Raw genomic sequence first — 18,411 nt, forward strand, 5'->3', positions numbered from 1 at the left:
CAATTTTCGATTTTTCTAAATCTAGTTGCTTTCCTACTTTCCTCTGGCTGCCCGTGGAAAGGTGGAGATATGCGCGTGCTATCGATCACACGGGCCGATCGCGCGGATATGTGATACCGGAAGTAGGTACGGCAGGCTTGACCTGCGTGCAGGTGCTCCACGGTGCGTACCACGTATGCGTACATACATAGGGGTGAGCAACGACAGAGAAGAGAAGGGTGAGCGAGAAGAGGCCGCGTGTCAGGGCCAGTCGTGAAGATGCACGCCACCGACGCCGTCGCCGCGACGGCGTCCCTGCCGTCATCCACGTCCTGCGTGACCGCCTCGAGAAAGCCTGGCTATGCGGTCAACCTCGTCCTCGTCCTGTTCGTCTCCTGCTGGATCGTGCAGGATCGAACGGTCTTCGGCATGTCCGAACCACCCGAACTTACCACGATCGAGGGTGAGTCTTTCTCTCAATTTTATAGTTTCCTCTTTTTTTCGAGTTTGTTTTCGAGTGGATCGTGAATTTCTGATGGATTTCGGAAAAGTATAACGCGCAGGAGTGTATGTAGAAAGCACGTAATAGAAAAATATATTAAGTCACGTAAAATATTAGATCGTGACCGAGAGTGAGCTTCTCTGAGTTTTATTTTCCTTTTCTCAATTTTTGACCGTAAATATTTATGCATTTACGAGGATGCTAAACATATGATAATTTATGTAAAACATATAACGCAGTAGACCATGATCGAGGGTGAATTTTTTGTAATTTTGCTCTCTGTTTTTAGATTTTTATCCGTAGATCGCAGATTGTTCTTCTATTTGCATAGAGCAGATCTTTTCCTTATTTTTGTTTCGTCTATTTTATAAGAACTAATAAATTAATTATAAATTTGCGTAATCTATTTATAAAGATTCACGTTTAGGTGATGTTAAATCGTGCACGAATTTTGTTTTGTGGTAGAGTTGAAAGGATGATAAGTTGCGAGGAATATTCGCGGAGAATATGTCAAACTTTGAGTCTGAGGCAGGTTTTGTTAAGTGTACGTATTTTAGTTGGCGCTTTTGAGATGGAGGCAGAAGATGAAGTACCGCAGTAAGGAATACTCTTGATGAATATTCGAGTGATCTTGGAAGGTTTTTCGAAACTTTCCTCAATTATAAGATCACAATGACGAATGGCTTTCTCATTGCACGAAACTTTTAAATTAAAAGTATCTTTGACAAAAATTAACGTTTACTCGATTGTTTAACAAGAATCATGCAAATTGTGTGCATGTTGCCAAATACACTTTAAACTCCACGATTTTAATTAATTATTTAATTCTTTTAAACTGTAGTATGCAAACACCACGCAAATATACACGCTAATCTCTATAATCTTAATGAATTAAGTAATTACACAAATTGGTTCGTCTACTATAATAAAATTCTTATACATACAATAAGTATATTTACATATATTCGTATTTTTTAAAAAAATTTTATTTTGTCAGGTTTTACATCTCATTCTCGCACTGCCGAATTTTTCTAGTCCTACGAAAATACCACTAAATAATAAGAGATTTAATATACTATATATATGTAGGGGTCTAATTAACTAAGTATGTCAATGGTATAATAAATATCAATATTTTTTGCAACCATTGTATTTTAATACCACGATATTATATTCTAATAAATATTTAACAACTCTTCCATTTAACAACTTCTCTTGCTCTACTTGCTGCATAATAAAACAAAATAAAATGACAAAGGATTATTTGCATCCTTTTCTTCTCTGATAAGAATAAAGAGATATTCATCGAATGTTTCTATAGAAGACACTTGGCATTGATTATCTCGACTATGTCACTGATTGCATTCCACTTTCATCCCTTTCACGTTTTTATTTCCGGTCGATATACGAGCAAATATTATTGCAGCATCGACGGGAGACTACGTGTCGATCGATGTCAAGATCTCTTTGTATTTTAAGTCCCTTTGCCGGATCAATGAAATACGTATGCACAGCGGATATACAATAAGCCTTTTGCACGATCGAACACGACTATTTATTTACAACTGACCCATATACATTTTACGAGCTTCCAAACTGTACCAGCAACACGATAATCCCTAATACATCCATATGAAATCCAAATGACTGTACTCGCAACAATGCAAAAAACTGTAACGAATGTGTTGCAACAAAAAAAAAAAGTGCGACAAATGGCTGAGACAGCAATTGATTCTGTTCCACTTTAAAATTATTAAAGTACTGCGACAACGTTCAAAAAAGATGGCGAGGGAGATAATGAATGACAAATTAGTGGAAAACATAGGAATATTCCTTGTTAATTATGCAGTGAAGGTTTTCGTAGTAAAATTGTCAAGTAGTGAAAAATAATCATTCGAATAATTACTTTTGGCAACGATTTTTAGCAACGACACATCTTCTCTCCCTTCTGCGCTCCTGTTGTTACAGAATTACATTGACAAGTATCGTACAATATTTTACAATATCCTACATTCTGTTGGAAATATATAAAATACGACTTTCGCATCGAAACGATAGAATTCTTACAGAAATTGTAATTTTGTGCTCCGTTTTTTTATTTCTTTTAAATTCGTGGTTTAAATCGACGTGTCGTGTTTCTTAGGTTCCTAACGTATCTTGCGACACAGGAAGCTTAATCCAAAGTCGAATGAAACATTCACAGATACAAATTATCCATTGAAAATACAAAATTCTCACGAAGATCGAAACTTCGTGCTTCGTTCTCCCATTTGTCTTAAATTCAAGCTCCAACTTCACCTGCCTTGCTTCTCTTAGGTTCCTAACGCGTGCTCAGACTCAGAACGTTAAAGTCAAACACACACAAGTAGAATTGATCCATTGGAAATACTTTGTTGTCCTACTTGTTTTGAATGCGAGCTTCAAATTGACATTTCTCGCATTCCGCGCTCCGCGAGTCTGATGCGTTCTCAGACTCGGAAAGTTCAATCACCCGTTCAAGAGGTTCAGTATATTTCTTCCCCATCTGCCTGGTGCCCTCATTTGCGTTCTTATTTCCTGGACCAACGAGCTCGAGCTGTCTCTTTCCAATCGTTAAATCCAAGCGAATTGCACCCGGTAATATCATTCGCGTTCCTTGCATTCCTTCGGGATTCGTCGATCTCGCGTTAATCTTTTAATCTCTAACCAGTCCGAAGGATACTGTCGGCACATTTTGGACGGAAATTTATCGTGCTCATTTCCGGTCGTCATTATCACTCCGACTTAGTAACCTATCCTTTGTATTTCTTGTTCGTATGTAAAACCAGCTAGCGTTCCTTCTTTTCCATTGTTTTCTACCACCTAATTTATCATCTTCTATTTTATTCTTCCTTTCAATCTTCCGATAATAGTTGTATTACTGAAAAAAATTCTGTTCTTATTAGTAGTTGGTAGATTGTGGATGCTTATGCATTCGTGGATCGGAAAATTGAAATAAAAGATATAATAGAGAAAAATATAGAAAATATTCGAAGTTTAATATAAGTCTGTTTTCTCATTGTTAGTTGTATTCATAAGAATGTAAGTTTGCGTAGATATCCGCAATCTGTTAATAGCTGGCAACAGAACGAGATCTTTCCTAGAATCTATACGTTCTTAGATACTGAAAAGGATGAAATATAAGTTATGAAGTGGAAACGCATCTCTTCCGACACGTTTGTAAAGAAGATATCATTCGTTACGATTTAACCGTGATATTTAGAATTACCATGATAGTTGGATTAATTTTTAGTTCATCTGTGAAAGAAAGAAGATTTCCTAAAAACGAATACATTTATCACTCGGTTATCATTTACTCAACAACATGTCCAAACACAATGCTTCGTATATATAATGGTTTGAAACAGATGTCAGAAGTAACGAGTCGGTTAGATTTATTCCTCTTGGAAGAACAACTCCAAGAATTACGCGTTTCTCCCGGGAATTTATCACTGTAAACTTTTTTCAACTTGACTGAATTATTAATAATCCCAATAGGAAGAGTGACGAGAAGAAAACTTAATCCCAATAGGAAGAGTGATAAGAAGAGAACTTAATCCCAATAGGAAGAGTGAGGGGAGGAGAACTTGTGAAGAAGCAAAGATTTGCATAAGGTTATCGGGAGAAGGGATCACGACGAGAAGGGGTAACGAGAAAGATATCATATTTTCATAGAATGTCGAAGTCTCGAGGAAACGTAATCTCCATCCTTATCGTTTGTCGCGTTTGTTGGATCTTTTTGATGCAGCAATTGCGATACTAAGAAGGTTAATATCGATCCTAGGACAATGGAACGCTTAAACAACGTTATACCTTATCTTTCTTTCTTACTGTCAATGAACGATTCTCATTGATCGAGGAATCTTAGACGCTTTCAAGGAAAATCAAGACGTTGAACTAGATACAGTGACTCATTTGCTAATGGTTCAGAGTATTTGAACATCTACCATACAAAATTTTTATGCGTATATTATATCCGCAATGTAAAACATTTTGAAATTTCATTGTCACTGTGATAAGATTAAATTGTTACGATTATAACAGTGAAATTTGAAACTATAAATCTGCAAACGTATGTAAAAGTTAATAAACATATTTACTACAAGTATACATGTGGCAAAAAATACACTATGAATAGCTATTTTAAACGTATAACAAATATTAAAAATGGTCTCACCGAATGCGAAGTCTTATTAAAATATAACTGACCGTTCAAATAATTTTATCATTTCTGTGAAATAGTGCATTTGCACTTAATACCTTGTACCTCGTATATCCATTTCCAGAGCTGTTTCAAATTTTATCATTATAATCGCGATGGTCGAGTCTCGTAACAATGCCAATGAAATTTCCACGTGTTTCGTATAACGCGCTTGATATATTCGTAAAAGGTTTCTACGACTCATGCAGAACGTAAACGTTTAAATATCATGTATGTGCAACGCGTATGTTCATTGGGGAACAGATTCCAGATTACCTTTCGTAAAATGTCTTTAAAACGTGTTTGATGGGAAATTTTAATACAAGCACTTTTGACGGAAACGAGGGGAAATAGAATAAATCGCGCCTCGTTCGCGTTCCTCCGTATCGATTACGAAGAAAAGCATTTCACGCAGGGAAACAGGCTTTCCTGATCATTATTCTGCAATGCGCAACGGAGCGAGATATAAATTCTCTTTCTCTATTTTTTTTTTTTGCTACTTCTTCTTTATCCTTTTTTTTCTTTTTTATTATTTTCGCGAATGGTAAAAGGTCAGGATGTCTCGATTTACGCGATAACGCCGTTTTTCTAAATGTATTTCCAATCGAAATATAGTTTCGTACATCCGAATCTATCGTGCCAGCGGCCACTATTACCGTACCACATGGTTTTGTGCAGTGTGGCCGTGGGCACATTTGCAAATTGCACAAGAATAAGCTCGCAGTCGGTCGTTGCAGTAAAACGTTCGGTTTTACTCGTGTTGTCCGACGTTATCAAACCGTAACGAACGAGATACTTAATTAAATTCGTCTAATTTCGACGTAATTTATTGAAGATGTCTCGTGTTGCTTTCAGTTCGGAAAATTGCCAAGGTCGATTCTGAGTATCATCGTGAGTATCGTGAGTATCGAGATATCGCACGGATAGAACAGCAAATGAAAAGTGCTGAGTAACAATGAATTTCCATTTGGTATTTCTACCCTTCGAAAAGAGCTTTGAAATTTGATTTTGAAGAGGAAGGAAGGATATCGTATTTTAAGCCAACCTTAGACTTTATGTACGAATAGACAAAAAGCGTCTGAATTTAGATGGAATATTCAAACTCGTCCCTTCTGTTCATCAGCTATACGATGCAATAGCGGATGTATAAAATCGATACGCTATGAATTTAAGTAACTTTTATACTAAAAATTTTTCGTCATATTGCTAACGCCTATTCTGTCGTGTATGTATATTACGTTTATTTGCTGTTTTTAAAAGATACACGTAAACCTATTTTGTAAAGCTATCGCGTCTTTTTATATTTCCAGTTTCATAAACTTTCTTTCGTTACCGCTGTCGTATATCTGTCGTTTATTCCGACCTTTACAAAATTTCTTTTCTTGTAACAAGAAATCTAATATTTTAGAAGCTTGCAGAAAGTATTAAAAATTGTACAGAAGGTAATCACGAAGCTACTCGAGAAATAAAAAGATGTTATCAAAAGTAGTAATACGTAATATTACCCAATTATCGCTTAATTTTCCAAACACTCCGATATTAACTCACGTACATATGACTCACGATATCCTTCCTTGTCTTCTCAGCCTTTATCTTTCATCTTTCTAACATGCAGTTCGAGGATATTCGATTGGTTTGAACGTTCGCTCGAAGCACGACCTCAAGATGGAACTCGATTATCGTGCAGGTGATTTCGCGACTAAGGTCACACGGGGAATGCTCTCTCTGCCGTATCATACGGTATCATATTCTTGATTTCGAGAGTGGCTTCGTGCCAAGCGAACGCTAAACAAACCCTAAGCAAGTTCGTATTGGTTGGTTTGGCTGAGGTATCGATGCGCGAGCATCAGGTTGTGAATAAATATTCGATATCAGCGTTTATGAAGCATTCCAAAGTGCGTGCGACGCGAACTATTTAAAAACTGGAATTTTATCAGCTGGAAAAATGTCTCATCAACTCTAAACACGTGGATCGATGTCCTACATACACGTAATCGAATACACGTAATGAAATATCTCGCTCCCTCTGGGAATGATAAGAAGAATGAAAAATAAAACGAAGTATTCGTTCGTACGATGATTAGGATAATTTTGAAAAAAAAAAAAATATATTCATTTGAGGTGGATGCTTTGGGATTGATGATATCGTCCTGTATTTCCGGGTTAATGAAGCTGGTTCATGAAACGGTATGAATATGGAGACCGAGATATCGTCGACGTACATTCGTTCCCAACGCTACACGTTTTTTTATTATCTCTTTTCCTTCGTCGATTCTTTTAACGTTACTTTTTAATTAATTCTATTTCTGTGAAAACAGAGGAATCCTGCAATGTGTTTTATAAAGCAATGGCATATTAAAAAGCACGGTAAAATTTCATGTTCCCAGTCAGAATCTCGTTGTAAAAATAGGTCAAGAACATGGAATAAAAGTTCTTCGCGTAAAGTTTGAATGTTAGAGTAAAATTATTAAAAGTTACGTTATCCCTTTATTTCATACCCTTTAATTAATATTCTTTCCCAAAAGGAAGAAGGGAGAAATATTTTTTAAAAGTCTCAGCATCCCGGATAACACTTTCTAACAGGAAAATTTATGACGAAAGCAAATACTAAACAATCACACGCAGGATTACCAATTTCCATTAACAGACCTCAAATGATACGATTCTCTAGCCTTTAATCCATCCTTTCTCGTAGGATTCACGTTGACAAGAGTGCAATCGAATAATTAAATGAAACGGAGCGGTAATATGTGCCACGTAATTAAACATGGAGGCATTTAACGTAAGCCTCGCCCTCGCTAAATATATTCGGCCGCTACAGTACGCTGCGCAAGCCAATTAAATAGATTTTCGATTATAATCGCGCGGGACATTTAGGCAGTGGCAAATGTTCCGTGCTAAGCTCGAACAGAGTACGACGCGACGCCACGATATCGTGCACTGTCTAGCACAAACACGTTCAAACATTCGCAAACGAATATATACTTGGTGACCTAGTATTAGTCAAACTTTGTTAATATATTCTATGAGTATAATCAAGTAAAAGACGTTAACATAGGTGATTTAAAGCTTTGTTAAAAAAGTTAGAATCACAAACTTGTGAGTTATGCAATTAGCGTAATTATTAGATAAAGATGTTAATCATTCGATAGTCTACCAACCCTGAACGTGTATTGTTCCACCTGCTCCGTAAGTTTGAAAATATTAGTAGCCACTATTCTTTAGTCATAAAACGATATTAGAGTCAATTAATATGTTTCGTCCTGTGACTTTTGTGTATTGACAAAGTCTGGATGTTAAATCCTGACACACCCCGTATACACAAACATATGCAAATAGAAATACACACGCACAAACTTATACAAACATCTTCAAACATGCACAAATTGTTGTACACGATTACAAGGCAGTTTCGTGACATTCGTGCGTGCAGGGATTACCTTGGTAAGAATTCTCGGCCCCCCGTCGTCTAATCAATACTAAATGATATTATATCGCTAACTATCACGACGTTGGCACCCTTGAATTTCTGTGGCGTAGTTGGATAAGACTGCCGTTTGTCGTAGAGAGTGCGTTCAATGGACAATTAGATGACTCATCATCGCACCTTTGTGTCATCGTAATTGCACAGGCCAGCCACTCGTTGTCGATATCTTCTGTCGGAGGGAACGAGATCATGCAAGAAAATGATGATAAAACTACAATACCTCTGACGTTGACATGTCGGTGTCTGTCTCTGTGTGATGCCTGTATTCGCACGTTTTTTCCCCTCTTTAATTAATGAGTCGCTTAGAGGTTGCTTGGAAGAAGGCTTCTTTTGTTGATTAACCTTTGCTCCTCTCGCCTCCTCGTTGCTCATCCTTTCTCGGCAGGCTACGAGTTTAAGTAATTGAAATACAGTCTGACTTGGTTTGATTTCGTTTGGCTTGGCTTGACTGCGTTTCAATGTGGTAATCGAGTCTTCCAAAAGGCAAATCGATCAACTTTACTTGTTGTATATTTCTTCATTCTGCTATCTAGATCGTCTTTCATTAATTGGGTTAACATTGTTAGTAAAATTGTATATGTCGATAGTGTTAAAAAATATCCTTACATTATAGTAACAACTTCGGACAATATATGGAATTTTATAAGTAAATTTTAGAAACTGCGAATTATACGATTGTTCTACTTAAGGAACAATTATTATAAAATAGTAAGAGAGATTTATAAATTATAATTTGTAATAAAATCCTATCTACGGATACACAGTTACTGTTTAACTTGTTTAAAAACAAATGTTTGACTTCCATAAGATTATAATAGACACCGCAAGAAAATGGTATAAAATTTTATAAATTCCAAGATAGATCTAAAAAACCAATGCTTGTAACATCATTATTTTTTTCTACTCTTCGTTGACGATAATTTCGTTGTATCGATCTATCCATTTTCTCTTTCTGTTACTTTACATACTTTTAATATTTCCATTTGAAAAAATTTCAGTTTTGCTTATGTAAGAGTGATCTTTATAAGGAACAGTAATTGTTTAATTCGCATGTAAAACACGAATGAGTTTAAAACGCGAATCTGTGTGATCTAAGATGGACTAAAACATTGTCGAGTTTCCGAAGCGTACTTAAAAATTACTCTGCCATAGAAACTAACTAAATTCGGTGTAACTATATTCGGCGATAATAAACTTTTAATTAGTCCAAGTTTATTCGATGCTTGTTTCTTCTCTCACGTTTCACTTCGATTTTGGGTAAATTTACGCAACGAACTGAGTAAGTCGTTGATTTATACGAGACTTCGGTTTACATGCGTTCTAAGAGCTTGTTACGTCGAGGTTCTATCGATCTTGGAATAGCAGCGTATTTCTGGTATCGGTGAACATGAGGTCTCTCTGTTTTTTTCCTTTTTTCTTTCGTTTTTTCTGTGATATTCACTATACCGTAGATAAAAAAGATCGATATGCTCGCGTTCTTTTGAATCCTTTTTGTTACCTGTCAAGGAAAATGACGATATGCCTAGATTCTTGATTATTTTCCTGCTACTATTTTTCTATCACACGTAGATAAAATACTCTGTTGTATATTGTACAAAGAAGCTTCTTTGTAGTTAGGTGTTTTCTGTTTTTATCTAGTTCGCTTTCTTGTTCTTTATTCTGCGGATGAATGCAATTCTTTTATCTTTATGTTCTTTGTGCAATAAAGCCTCTTCCCATTTAGATTTTATTTTATTTATTCTATGTTTATTTTCTGTTTATAAACTGGACGTGGTAAAAGATCTTTGTCTCCAGTTTATACCACCTTGTTTTTTTAGTTTTAGTTAAGTAGCAAGTTAAGTAGTAAACAAAATGCTTGTTTAAGATTATGTAATTGGTTCGCAAATTCGGCGTTACGATTCGGCTGTAAAATTGATTTCCCCATAAAAGTCAAGGTATGTGGTAACGCGTGCGATTTTTACGAGTTTTGTTGGTCGTGAAACAACGTGGAAGTTGGTCTAGCCAGATGCGCTCTACATTTTCATCGCGCAGTTCATACTCCGAAGCTTCCTCGATTCACTTGACAGCTTTTTTACAGATTTAAAACATCTGCTTTCAGAATACTTTTCGAAAAGATTAACTATCCATTGTTCCGATGTAAAATAATGTACTCTCTATCAGTTTTTACGAAGGAAACATAATCTTATTTCTGCGTGAGGAGGTAACGACGTAAAAACAATTGCTGGAAACTAACTGCGTTCTTTAAGAAGATAGACGAATGTAGGTTAAATTACAAAACGAAGGTAAAAGGTCCAAAAAGTTGGACGTTTTTCCAATAGAAAACAGATGCTGATCGAGAGAGTTTAAAAGAGCAATCCCACTATCTAAGAGAAAAAAGAATTGATTTAATTTTGTTTTTTAAAATGTAATACGAATATCGATTCTGTGAACAGTCCTTTAAAAAAGCAATCTTACTTTTCATTAAGTATACAAACAGACGCTTGAAAAACTGTTTTTAGAAAGTCGAATATTATTCGCGTAAAAATTTGCACGAACTGAATTGGCTTAATTTTCGTTAAACTTAATTTGAACTAAATTCGCGTTATAAGTATGCAAATTAAACAGAACGCGATCCAGTCTGTATCTTTTTATGCCACCGTATTAACAAATACACATTTCCCCTTTGAGGATCAAACGTTGCTCGCAGTATCCATCGTCGAGATGCTCGAATATTTCCACTCGTTCATGCTTGACGCAGGGCAGGATAATTCCTTTCGTTTCCATGGAATTTGGTTTTCCAGCCCTCGATTACAAGTGATTTATTTTTGGGGCAAGCAACCTACCGACATAGATGCCGTGGCACTTAATTATCACGGGGTACCTCATCCCCGTGAATTACATGTGTTGCAGCCACTCTTTTTATACAGAGATACGGCGTAATTAGAACACGCCCTAAGGCTGCTCCGTTTTAAAATACAGCCGCTCGAGTTCATATCTGCCTGTCGCATGGAAAACAAGCGCCAACCACGTCGCTGCGCTGCAATTAAAAGTACTTTGTCCGGATGCGACTTCGGTTACCCCTTGTTACACGGTTTACTCGTCTTCACGCATATTGCACTCTCCTCGCGTGATACTTCTTACGACTTTCATAAAGACGTTCGTTTTATTCCGCTCTTTTACTCGCTCGCGGAAGAAAGAATTCTCGTTACGTGGCATTTTGAAGAGGATAATTTTACGTACTTTCTAGGGTAGCATGTGTATCACGTTACTATTATACCGAGGAATGCATGAAAATGTGAAAAGAAGTGTCTAAATCGACGAATAGCTTTTTACTCTTAATAAGGGAACTGCGAATTTTTTGTTCAATATTCATTGTTCTTTCCTTTCTGTTGCCGAATTACAACGATTAGCGTACTTTGTTCTATGGACAATGCAGAAGAATGGGAAGAAGAAGGATGTTTTTAAAAATATTGAATTGTTCAACATCTCCTTTTACAATTTACTTTTCACGATTACAGCATTTAGTCGTGGAAAGTGTAGAGAACGAAGTATCGTCTCTTTCAAAGACCTAAGAACATTTTTCTCTCTGTGTAAGAAATACGCGTCCTTTCCCAGAATTCGCTATTGTCTTCTCTCTTCTACCAAATACATACATTCTATGATACTTATCTTGGAACGCTGGCTTTGTTTCGATTTAGAACGATGATTTCTAACGAAGAAACCCAGATTTCGTTATACTTGCCACCAGCCAGCAGACTATAATTCATTACGATCGTTGCCATAATCGTAGCCAAATCGTAGCATCTATAATAGCTCTCTTCATCTTTCACGCGCACTTCTAAATTTACAAAACGGTCCAACCGATCCACGCTCCATTTCGCTTCAGTCCGCTGGATGCAGTTTGTCGACGCGACGACACGACGACGCGACGTGACCAAAGCTTTGATCCTTTATGCATGATGCGCTTTCTTGCCGCATTAACCTGTCCCAAAAAGTCCTACTATTTGAAAATTTCAACCCAATGCGTTTCTTTGCGCATTATGTTGTCGCCATAGGATACTACAGGACCTGTTTATCGATTTATCCGGAGTCTTCTTTCTGTAGAAGTTTTCTTTTAAATAACGACGACTATCATACCTTCTAACATTTGGATTACTTCTTAATTTGGAAATAACATTTTGGCAACGAAACTGCGATAGAAATTGCATTGGGAAATTTTCCCATATTTAAAAACTCAGGGTTTTTTTAAAACAAAAAACCTGTTGTATCGATAGATTTATTTTGTGAGGATTATAAAATCCGACACTGAAGCGATTTAAAACAAACTTGTTTTAAATGATTGGCATTCAACTTTTTTAAAGTACATTTGGAAATAACATTTTGGCAACGAAACTGCGATACAAATTGCATTGGGAAATTTTCCCATATTTAAAAACTCAGGGTTTTTTTTTAAACAAAGAAACTGTTGTATCGATAGATTTATTTTGTGAGGATTATAATATCTAATACTAATCATTTAAAACAAATTTGTTTTAAATGATTGGTATTCAATGTTTCTCAAGTATATATTGGTTTAATAAATTGAAAAAATGCAATAGTTTCGATGCATTCTAAACGAAGTATATTTACACGAATAAATCTTTAAGCCTTTTCGATATAACAGAAAGTCAAATGAAACTGGTAGGATTTTTCTAAAATTCTTGAAATTTAGTATCAAGGCGCACGCGATTAACGCGACAGTGTTTAAAAACGAAGCGATTAACCTCGATAATGATGATCAAGTTTCAACATAACCGAGCGAACAGTTTAAGTTATTTAACGAGCCTGGCTCGTTGCTTCGTCCCTGTTATTCTATCCTTCATTTTATCCAGCTAGGGTAAAACGCAGCTTTTTGTTTGCTATTCGTTAGAAGGTGAATGCTCGGAAAGTAGAGACGTAAAGACACTGCAGTCTGCACTGCGGACTCACGCGCACCTAACTTTCAGCTCAAAATCGCGAACCATGGCTACATTCCCTACACCATCTGTTAGTCTTGGACTAGTTACGAATTCGATGTGATAACAAACAACGATGGTTACAGAATAACACGAAGTTTCGTTGTTATAAGCAATAACCATTCTTCAACAACGCTTTATAAATAAACCTCGATCTCTTTTCTTTCTTAGTTGCTTTCAAACCGTGGTTTAATCTGTCGTCTTTTATCGTCGAATTTTCATAATATTTTAATCTTTAATTTACAAGATATCGTGTTATATATGAAACATTAATTCGTGTCCTATTGTATCGTATATATGTGAATTATAAGCAAATTATAAATTCTAGATTACATTATTATGTATTACTATATATAAGTATATGGTACAGAAGCAGTGTTAATCAATTAGTTAATTTGCGACAGGTAACGATTATTTTTTACCGTGAACAACTTGTAGACAGAAATATTACTGATTTAATCGTTGCATAATTTCTTTCCTATAAAATTATTTACGTCAAGTAATTTAATTTCTACTTCTATACTAATTACAGTATAACGATCGTTTTATTGCGGACACTCGTAAATTACACTAACAACATTAACAACTTAATTTGCAATTTATGAGAATCATTTGTGCAAGAAATATCTCCAAGTTACAGCTCGCAATTTATAAGAATCCATTAATATCGTTAGTCGATATTTTATGGTCCAAGCGGACCTAAAATCAAATATTTTTCCTAGTCTGAGAAAAGATCTAAAGAGGAATCTACTTGTCTAATATGCGATACAAGAAACATAACGTAGAATGTAAGATATCGAGCGTAGAGGAATTAAGTCAACATCATTTTCATCGAAACAAACAACCATTAAAATGCAAGCGGGTGTTCTCGATTCTCTCGAAGGACGTCACCAGCAGTGTAACCAATTTTCTCCTTAATTGTATCGGGTAGCACGATCCATTTTCATCTTCGATCGCGTTACATCGACGAAAGTCAAATTTAACACGTTCACGAATACATTACGATCGAACTGCAGATTCTACCTGCGTCTTTTCTCGACACCGTGTAAAATCATTTGTAAAACGTACTTCCATATCGAAATTCTAGGACGTTCCAATTTGAAATGAAAATAGATATTATGTTTCAAATATTACGTTACACGTACCCCAAAGAAATTTACGACGATAATCGTATAAGGCGATATTTGACTTTCTAAGAAAAAAGAATCATTGTTCATTAAAGTATGATGCACTTATTTCACGTTGTGCAACTTACTCTGTTGCGTAATGTATTACTTGATGTTACGTAAGAGATCACTTTGGGAGTACAAGTTCATTGATGAACACGAAAGTTGAGAACCACCACGCACGTACGTTTTTGCTTGCTTTTAAAGTAATTTCCCTTCTGTTTTCTTACGTATACCAGTAATAAGCGAATCGCTTCCCTTTGTCCTTGAAATCTGGATCTTAATATCCCACAATCATAAAAATGACAAATAAATAGAAATCTTCAATTTAATTGCTTTTAAATCTAATTGGAATATATAGTTTGGAACGAATTTGTGCAAAAAGTATTCCACATTAGAATCATTAAATGGTCGAAAGATTGAAAGATTTATTTCTTGAATTGATTTCTTATTGTCTGTCTTTAACAAAATTCATTTTAACGTTGATCCAATTCTTTTGTCATGGACGACGAATATTTGGTTTTCAACTTCCTATCTCAAACAGTTAATTGTAGAAATTGGATCTGTAGAAAATTCAGGCTATAGAATTAGAAGAATTTTTACAGGAAATTGGTGAAACGTGTCCTAGATTCACAGCTGCATGCAGTATGGTAAGGAAACGCGTTACACAGATTACTTCATGTTCGATGTTTCATCATGCTTTCTCACGTCTAGCTCGAAAATATCAAACTTCTTTCGAAAGTGGCTCGCATACTTTGTTATAGCCTTTCCCTGGCTGGTACCTGCGTGATTTTGCAATCGATTTCGTGTGCTCACAGTCTTCGTCACTTTTATATATTCATCGTACGTTATGTTAGATAACATCATTATTTCTGAGAATTATTTATTATGCATCTTTCTATTTCGACGAACAAGATAAATCTCAATTTAAACGAGTAAGACAAATTCTCCGAATGTTTCTGGTCATAAAATTTTACGTTTACTTATTTTTTATTCGTAGCAACCAACCTACAATAAATGCCGTAGAACTGTAAAGTTAAATTTAAAGTTTTTCAAGTTATATGAAATTCTTAATTCGTAATTTTCTAGACTAAAATATAGATGGAATAAAATTTCACTCAAAGAGAAATAGAATTAACGGTATAGAGGTTGCATGTTGAAACAAAATTGATTTCTGCGCTAAAATTAGTTTTCTATTGACATTGTTAAGTTTTGACAGAGAGCCATTAGCTGTCTTCGATTAATAAAATTAATAAAAAAAGGATCTTCAGCTAAAGTCTTTAAAGGGCTTTTTTTATCACAAAGAACATTCATAAAACTTTGTTGCTACTAATAATATTAGCGACCTGACAACACACTCCAACAATTTCCTTCAATTTTATAATTCACGAATTAAGTGATCAACGTTTCGAACATTAAGTAAATTTGAGTAAATTTTGAACATTAAGCGAACAAGGGAAAATTTCGAATTTTGACACTTAACAGGATAATAGAAATACATTATTTCGTTAAGCTTGCCCATATTTCTGGTTTCGGTAATAGAATAAAGCTTTTGAAAAAAGACTGAAATTAAATTGACAAAACTGGGAAACGTCAGTGTACTGTGCAATTGTCGAAATATTTTATTCCACGATTGAAGGAACTAGAATGGCCGAGCTTGCGCGTAGAATATTTCGGAAGTACGTGCAGGAAGCTCGGTGGAAGGAACTGACATCGAGTGTACAGCTTACAATTAAGTACTGAAAGCATCGTCTACTTTGCTTTCCGATGTGATGCCTCGAAAAATATTCACAGCGGAGAGGCCATTTCGAAAATGTAAAACAATGTGAGAGAAGGAGAAAAGCGTGAAAGAGGTCGCATTTTATGCGACAGAGGTCGAAATGTTCGAGCACGCGGAAATTATTCACGAGACATCCTCACCGCGAGTCGTCCCCGAAATAATGATATTCATATTTTATAGAGTCGTCAATCCTGCCGGATGAGCTGGATGAAATATTCAAAATGAAGCCAACTAAGGATACGGTGCGTTTCGATACGGAATACGCGATTGATGATTTGAAAGCAAAAATATTTTCATATCGATGTTTCCGGATGTTATTCGTTTTTTATACAAAATATGAACACGTTATATATTTTATATAATGTACATTATCTATCAAGTCATTAATCGCACGAATATTTGATGCATTTTCGTGCCATTTTTCTTAAAAACAAGTCAATATTTAATAAAATTCTATTTATGGTTTTTAATTCCTTTTCTCTGAAGGATTACATCCCGATTGATAGTAATACGCTTCTGACATTCTGAATAATCTTAGGAAATATAATACAAATATTTGAATTCATCGGAAAATTTAAATTTAATAATTGTGTTACGTCAAACTAATTGTTAAAATAGGTCTCAAATAACTTTTAATAGTTTTCATATCGCGTACATGATTCTTATAACCCTGAAGTATCAAGGTTTCAAGAGGAACGAGTAGGATCGTCGGTATTTTCAAAGAAAAATTTCTAATTGCAGGTTTATCGAAAGTACCTGCGTTAAAGCCAACATCTAGATTTTTTATTTAATGTCAAGTTAGCATCTCTTCTTTTGGACATGTTTTGAAAGACAGAAATTTATTTTAGAAATATTTCGTTTGTTCAGAACTGTCTCTGGTTCTGATGGCTGTTTTCATTGCAAACAGACACGACATACATAATTGCGGATTCTTAGTCCACAAATATGGGTCAAGCGAGGCGATATATCAAAAAATTTGCTAGGAACAATTCTCTGTGCAGTCTGCTGAAGACAACGGGCTCGATTTAAATCATTCGTCCATCCTTTTTCCAAGGAAAATGAGGAATATGCCACAAAAATTTGTTAGAGCGTTAGGAAGAAATTTTTGGCAATTAATAAATAATGCAATCGATTGTCTAATAATTATTCCAAGATTAAAGAATATAACGTTTTAACTCGGTCTAATAAAACAGTTTGATAAAATAACAAAGCATTCAAGAATGAAAATAATTGCCTTTTTATCGTCTAGATTTCTTGCATTTCTATCAGTGAAAGTTTACAAATCGTAAGTTATCAAAATTAATAAATATCCTTGCGTAATAACGACAAGTTTCGTAATAATACATACCAAATTCTACAGATAGACATTTTTTTTATTACGAAAGTCTTCAGGCAAATATAAAATATTATTTTTTCAATCTTTTACAGAAAATAAATATTAATAATTGCGGTACGTATGATGAAATTTATAATATGAAGTAACTTACAGTCGTGATATTAATAACACATAATTGTTATGATACAGCAACAAATAACAGTAACTGAAATATATGAGACGCTGTAAATGAAATACGTTTATTGCCAATAGAGTTCTACGCTTTTGGTCAACCCTTTTTTTCGATTATTATTAGAATCTGAATTAGTACTTCTACGAAAAAGGCCATCATGATAATCTAAGTTTCAGCGAACGAGGGTTGCAATGGTCGAGCAATGACCTGTTCAAACCCCTGTGAGATGAAACGTTCAAGTTTTTTACCGACTTCGTCTAACTTATTCAAACTCGTTTGCTTAAACTACTAAAAAGAAACGTAACGATTTAATTACTGTAATTAATCGCATTGCTCATTGCGATTAACTTTCAACTCTATTAAACGAAGTTTCAGAAAAATTAAAGTTTGTCAGCAATAGTCAGTATTAGTATAAGTTTCTAATATAAATTTACTTCCAACTTTTTCAATATATACTTGAACCAATCAAAGTTTCAATATTACTTAAATAGAATTGAATAATTGTAATAGATCAAGAATTCAAAATTAATGAATACATTTCATGCCTTATGGCAAAATTCAATAATTCTCTTCGTTAAAACTTTTCATTTATTTACGTGGTATGTAAGAGTTCAATTTGCTTGAAAGGAGAGATCCGTTGACAACGTTGAAAGTTTAAGTTAAAGTTCGAATTACGGAAATCTAATCAGTTAACTTCCCCTATATCAAACACAGAACAACTTTTGCCTACAGAGACGATAATAACGTAACTACTTGAAATTTATGCGCAGTGCCAGTTGTGCGTAATTCCCATATAT

At 35.0% G+C, this 18,411-nt stretch overlaps 2 protein-coding genes across 6 annotated transcripts in view; both read left to right on the forward strand.

Moving 5' to 3' along the window:
- The window catches only part of LOC139989657 (short-chain-enoyl-CoA hydratase), an 80,096-nt gene that overhangs the window by 3,382 nt on the left and 58,303 nt on the right, over positions 1-18,411 (forward strand). The gene's annotated exons all lie outside the window — the stretch shown is intronic.
- Jus (EB domain-containing julius seizure protein) overlaps positions 1-18,411 on the forward strand; it is a 41,910-nt gene that overhangs the window by 480 nt on the left and 23,019 nt on the right. For all 5 annotated transcript variants that reach the window (XR_011800372.1, XR_011800371.1, XM_072008146.1 and 2 more), the window contains exon 2: positions 26-442. Coding sequence is in view for 3 of the 5 variants with exons in the window: in XM_072008146.1 (XP_071864247.1) it covers positions 259-442 (184 nt within the window). In the remaining 2 variants the exon portion in view is untranslated. The remainder of the gene's footprint in view (positions 1-25; positions 443-18,411) is intronic.

Source organism: Bombus fervidus, chromosome 8 (genome assembly GCF_041682495.2).
Source record: "Bombus fervidus isolate BK054 chromosome 8, iyBomFerv1, whole genome shotgun sequence".
In the NCBI taxonomy this organism is placed as follows: domain Eukaryota; kingdom Metazoa; phylum Arthropoda; class Insecta; order Hymenoptera; family Apidae; genus Bombus; species Bombus fervidus.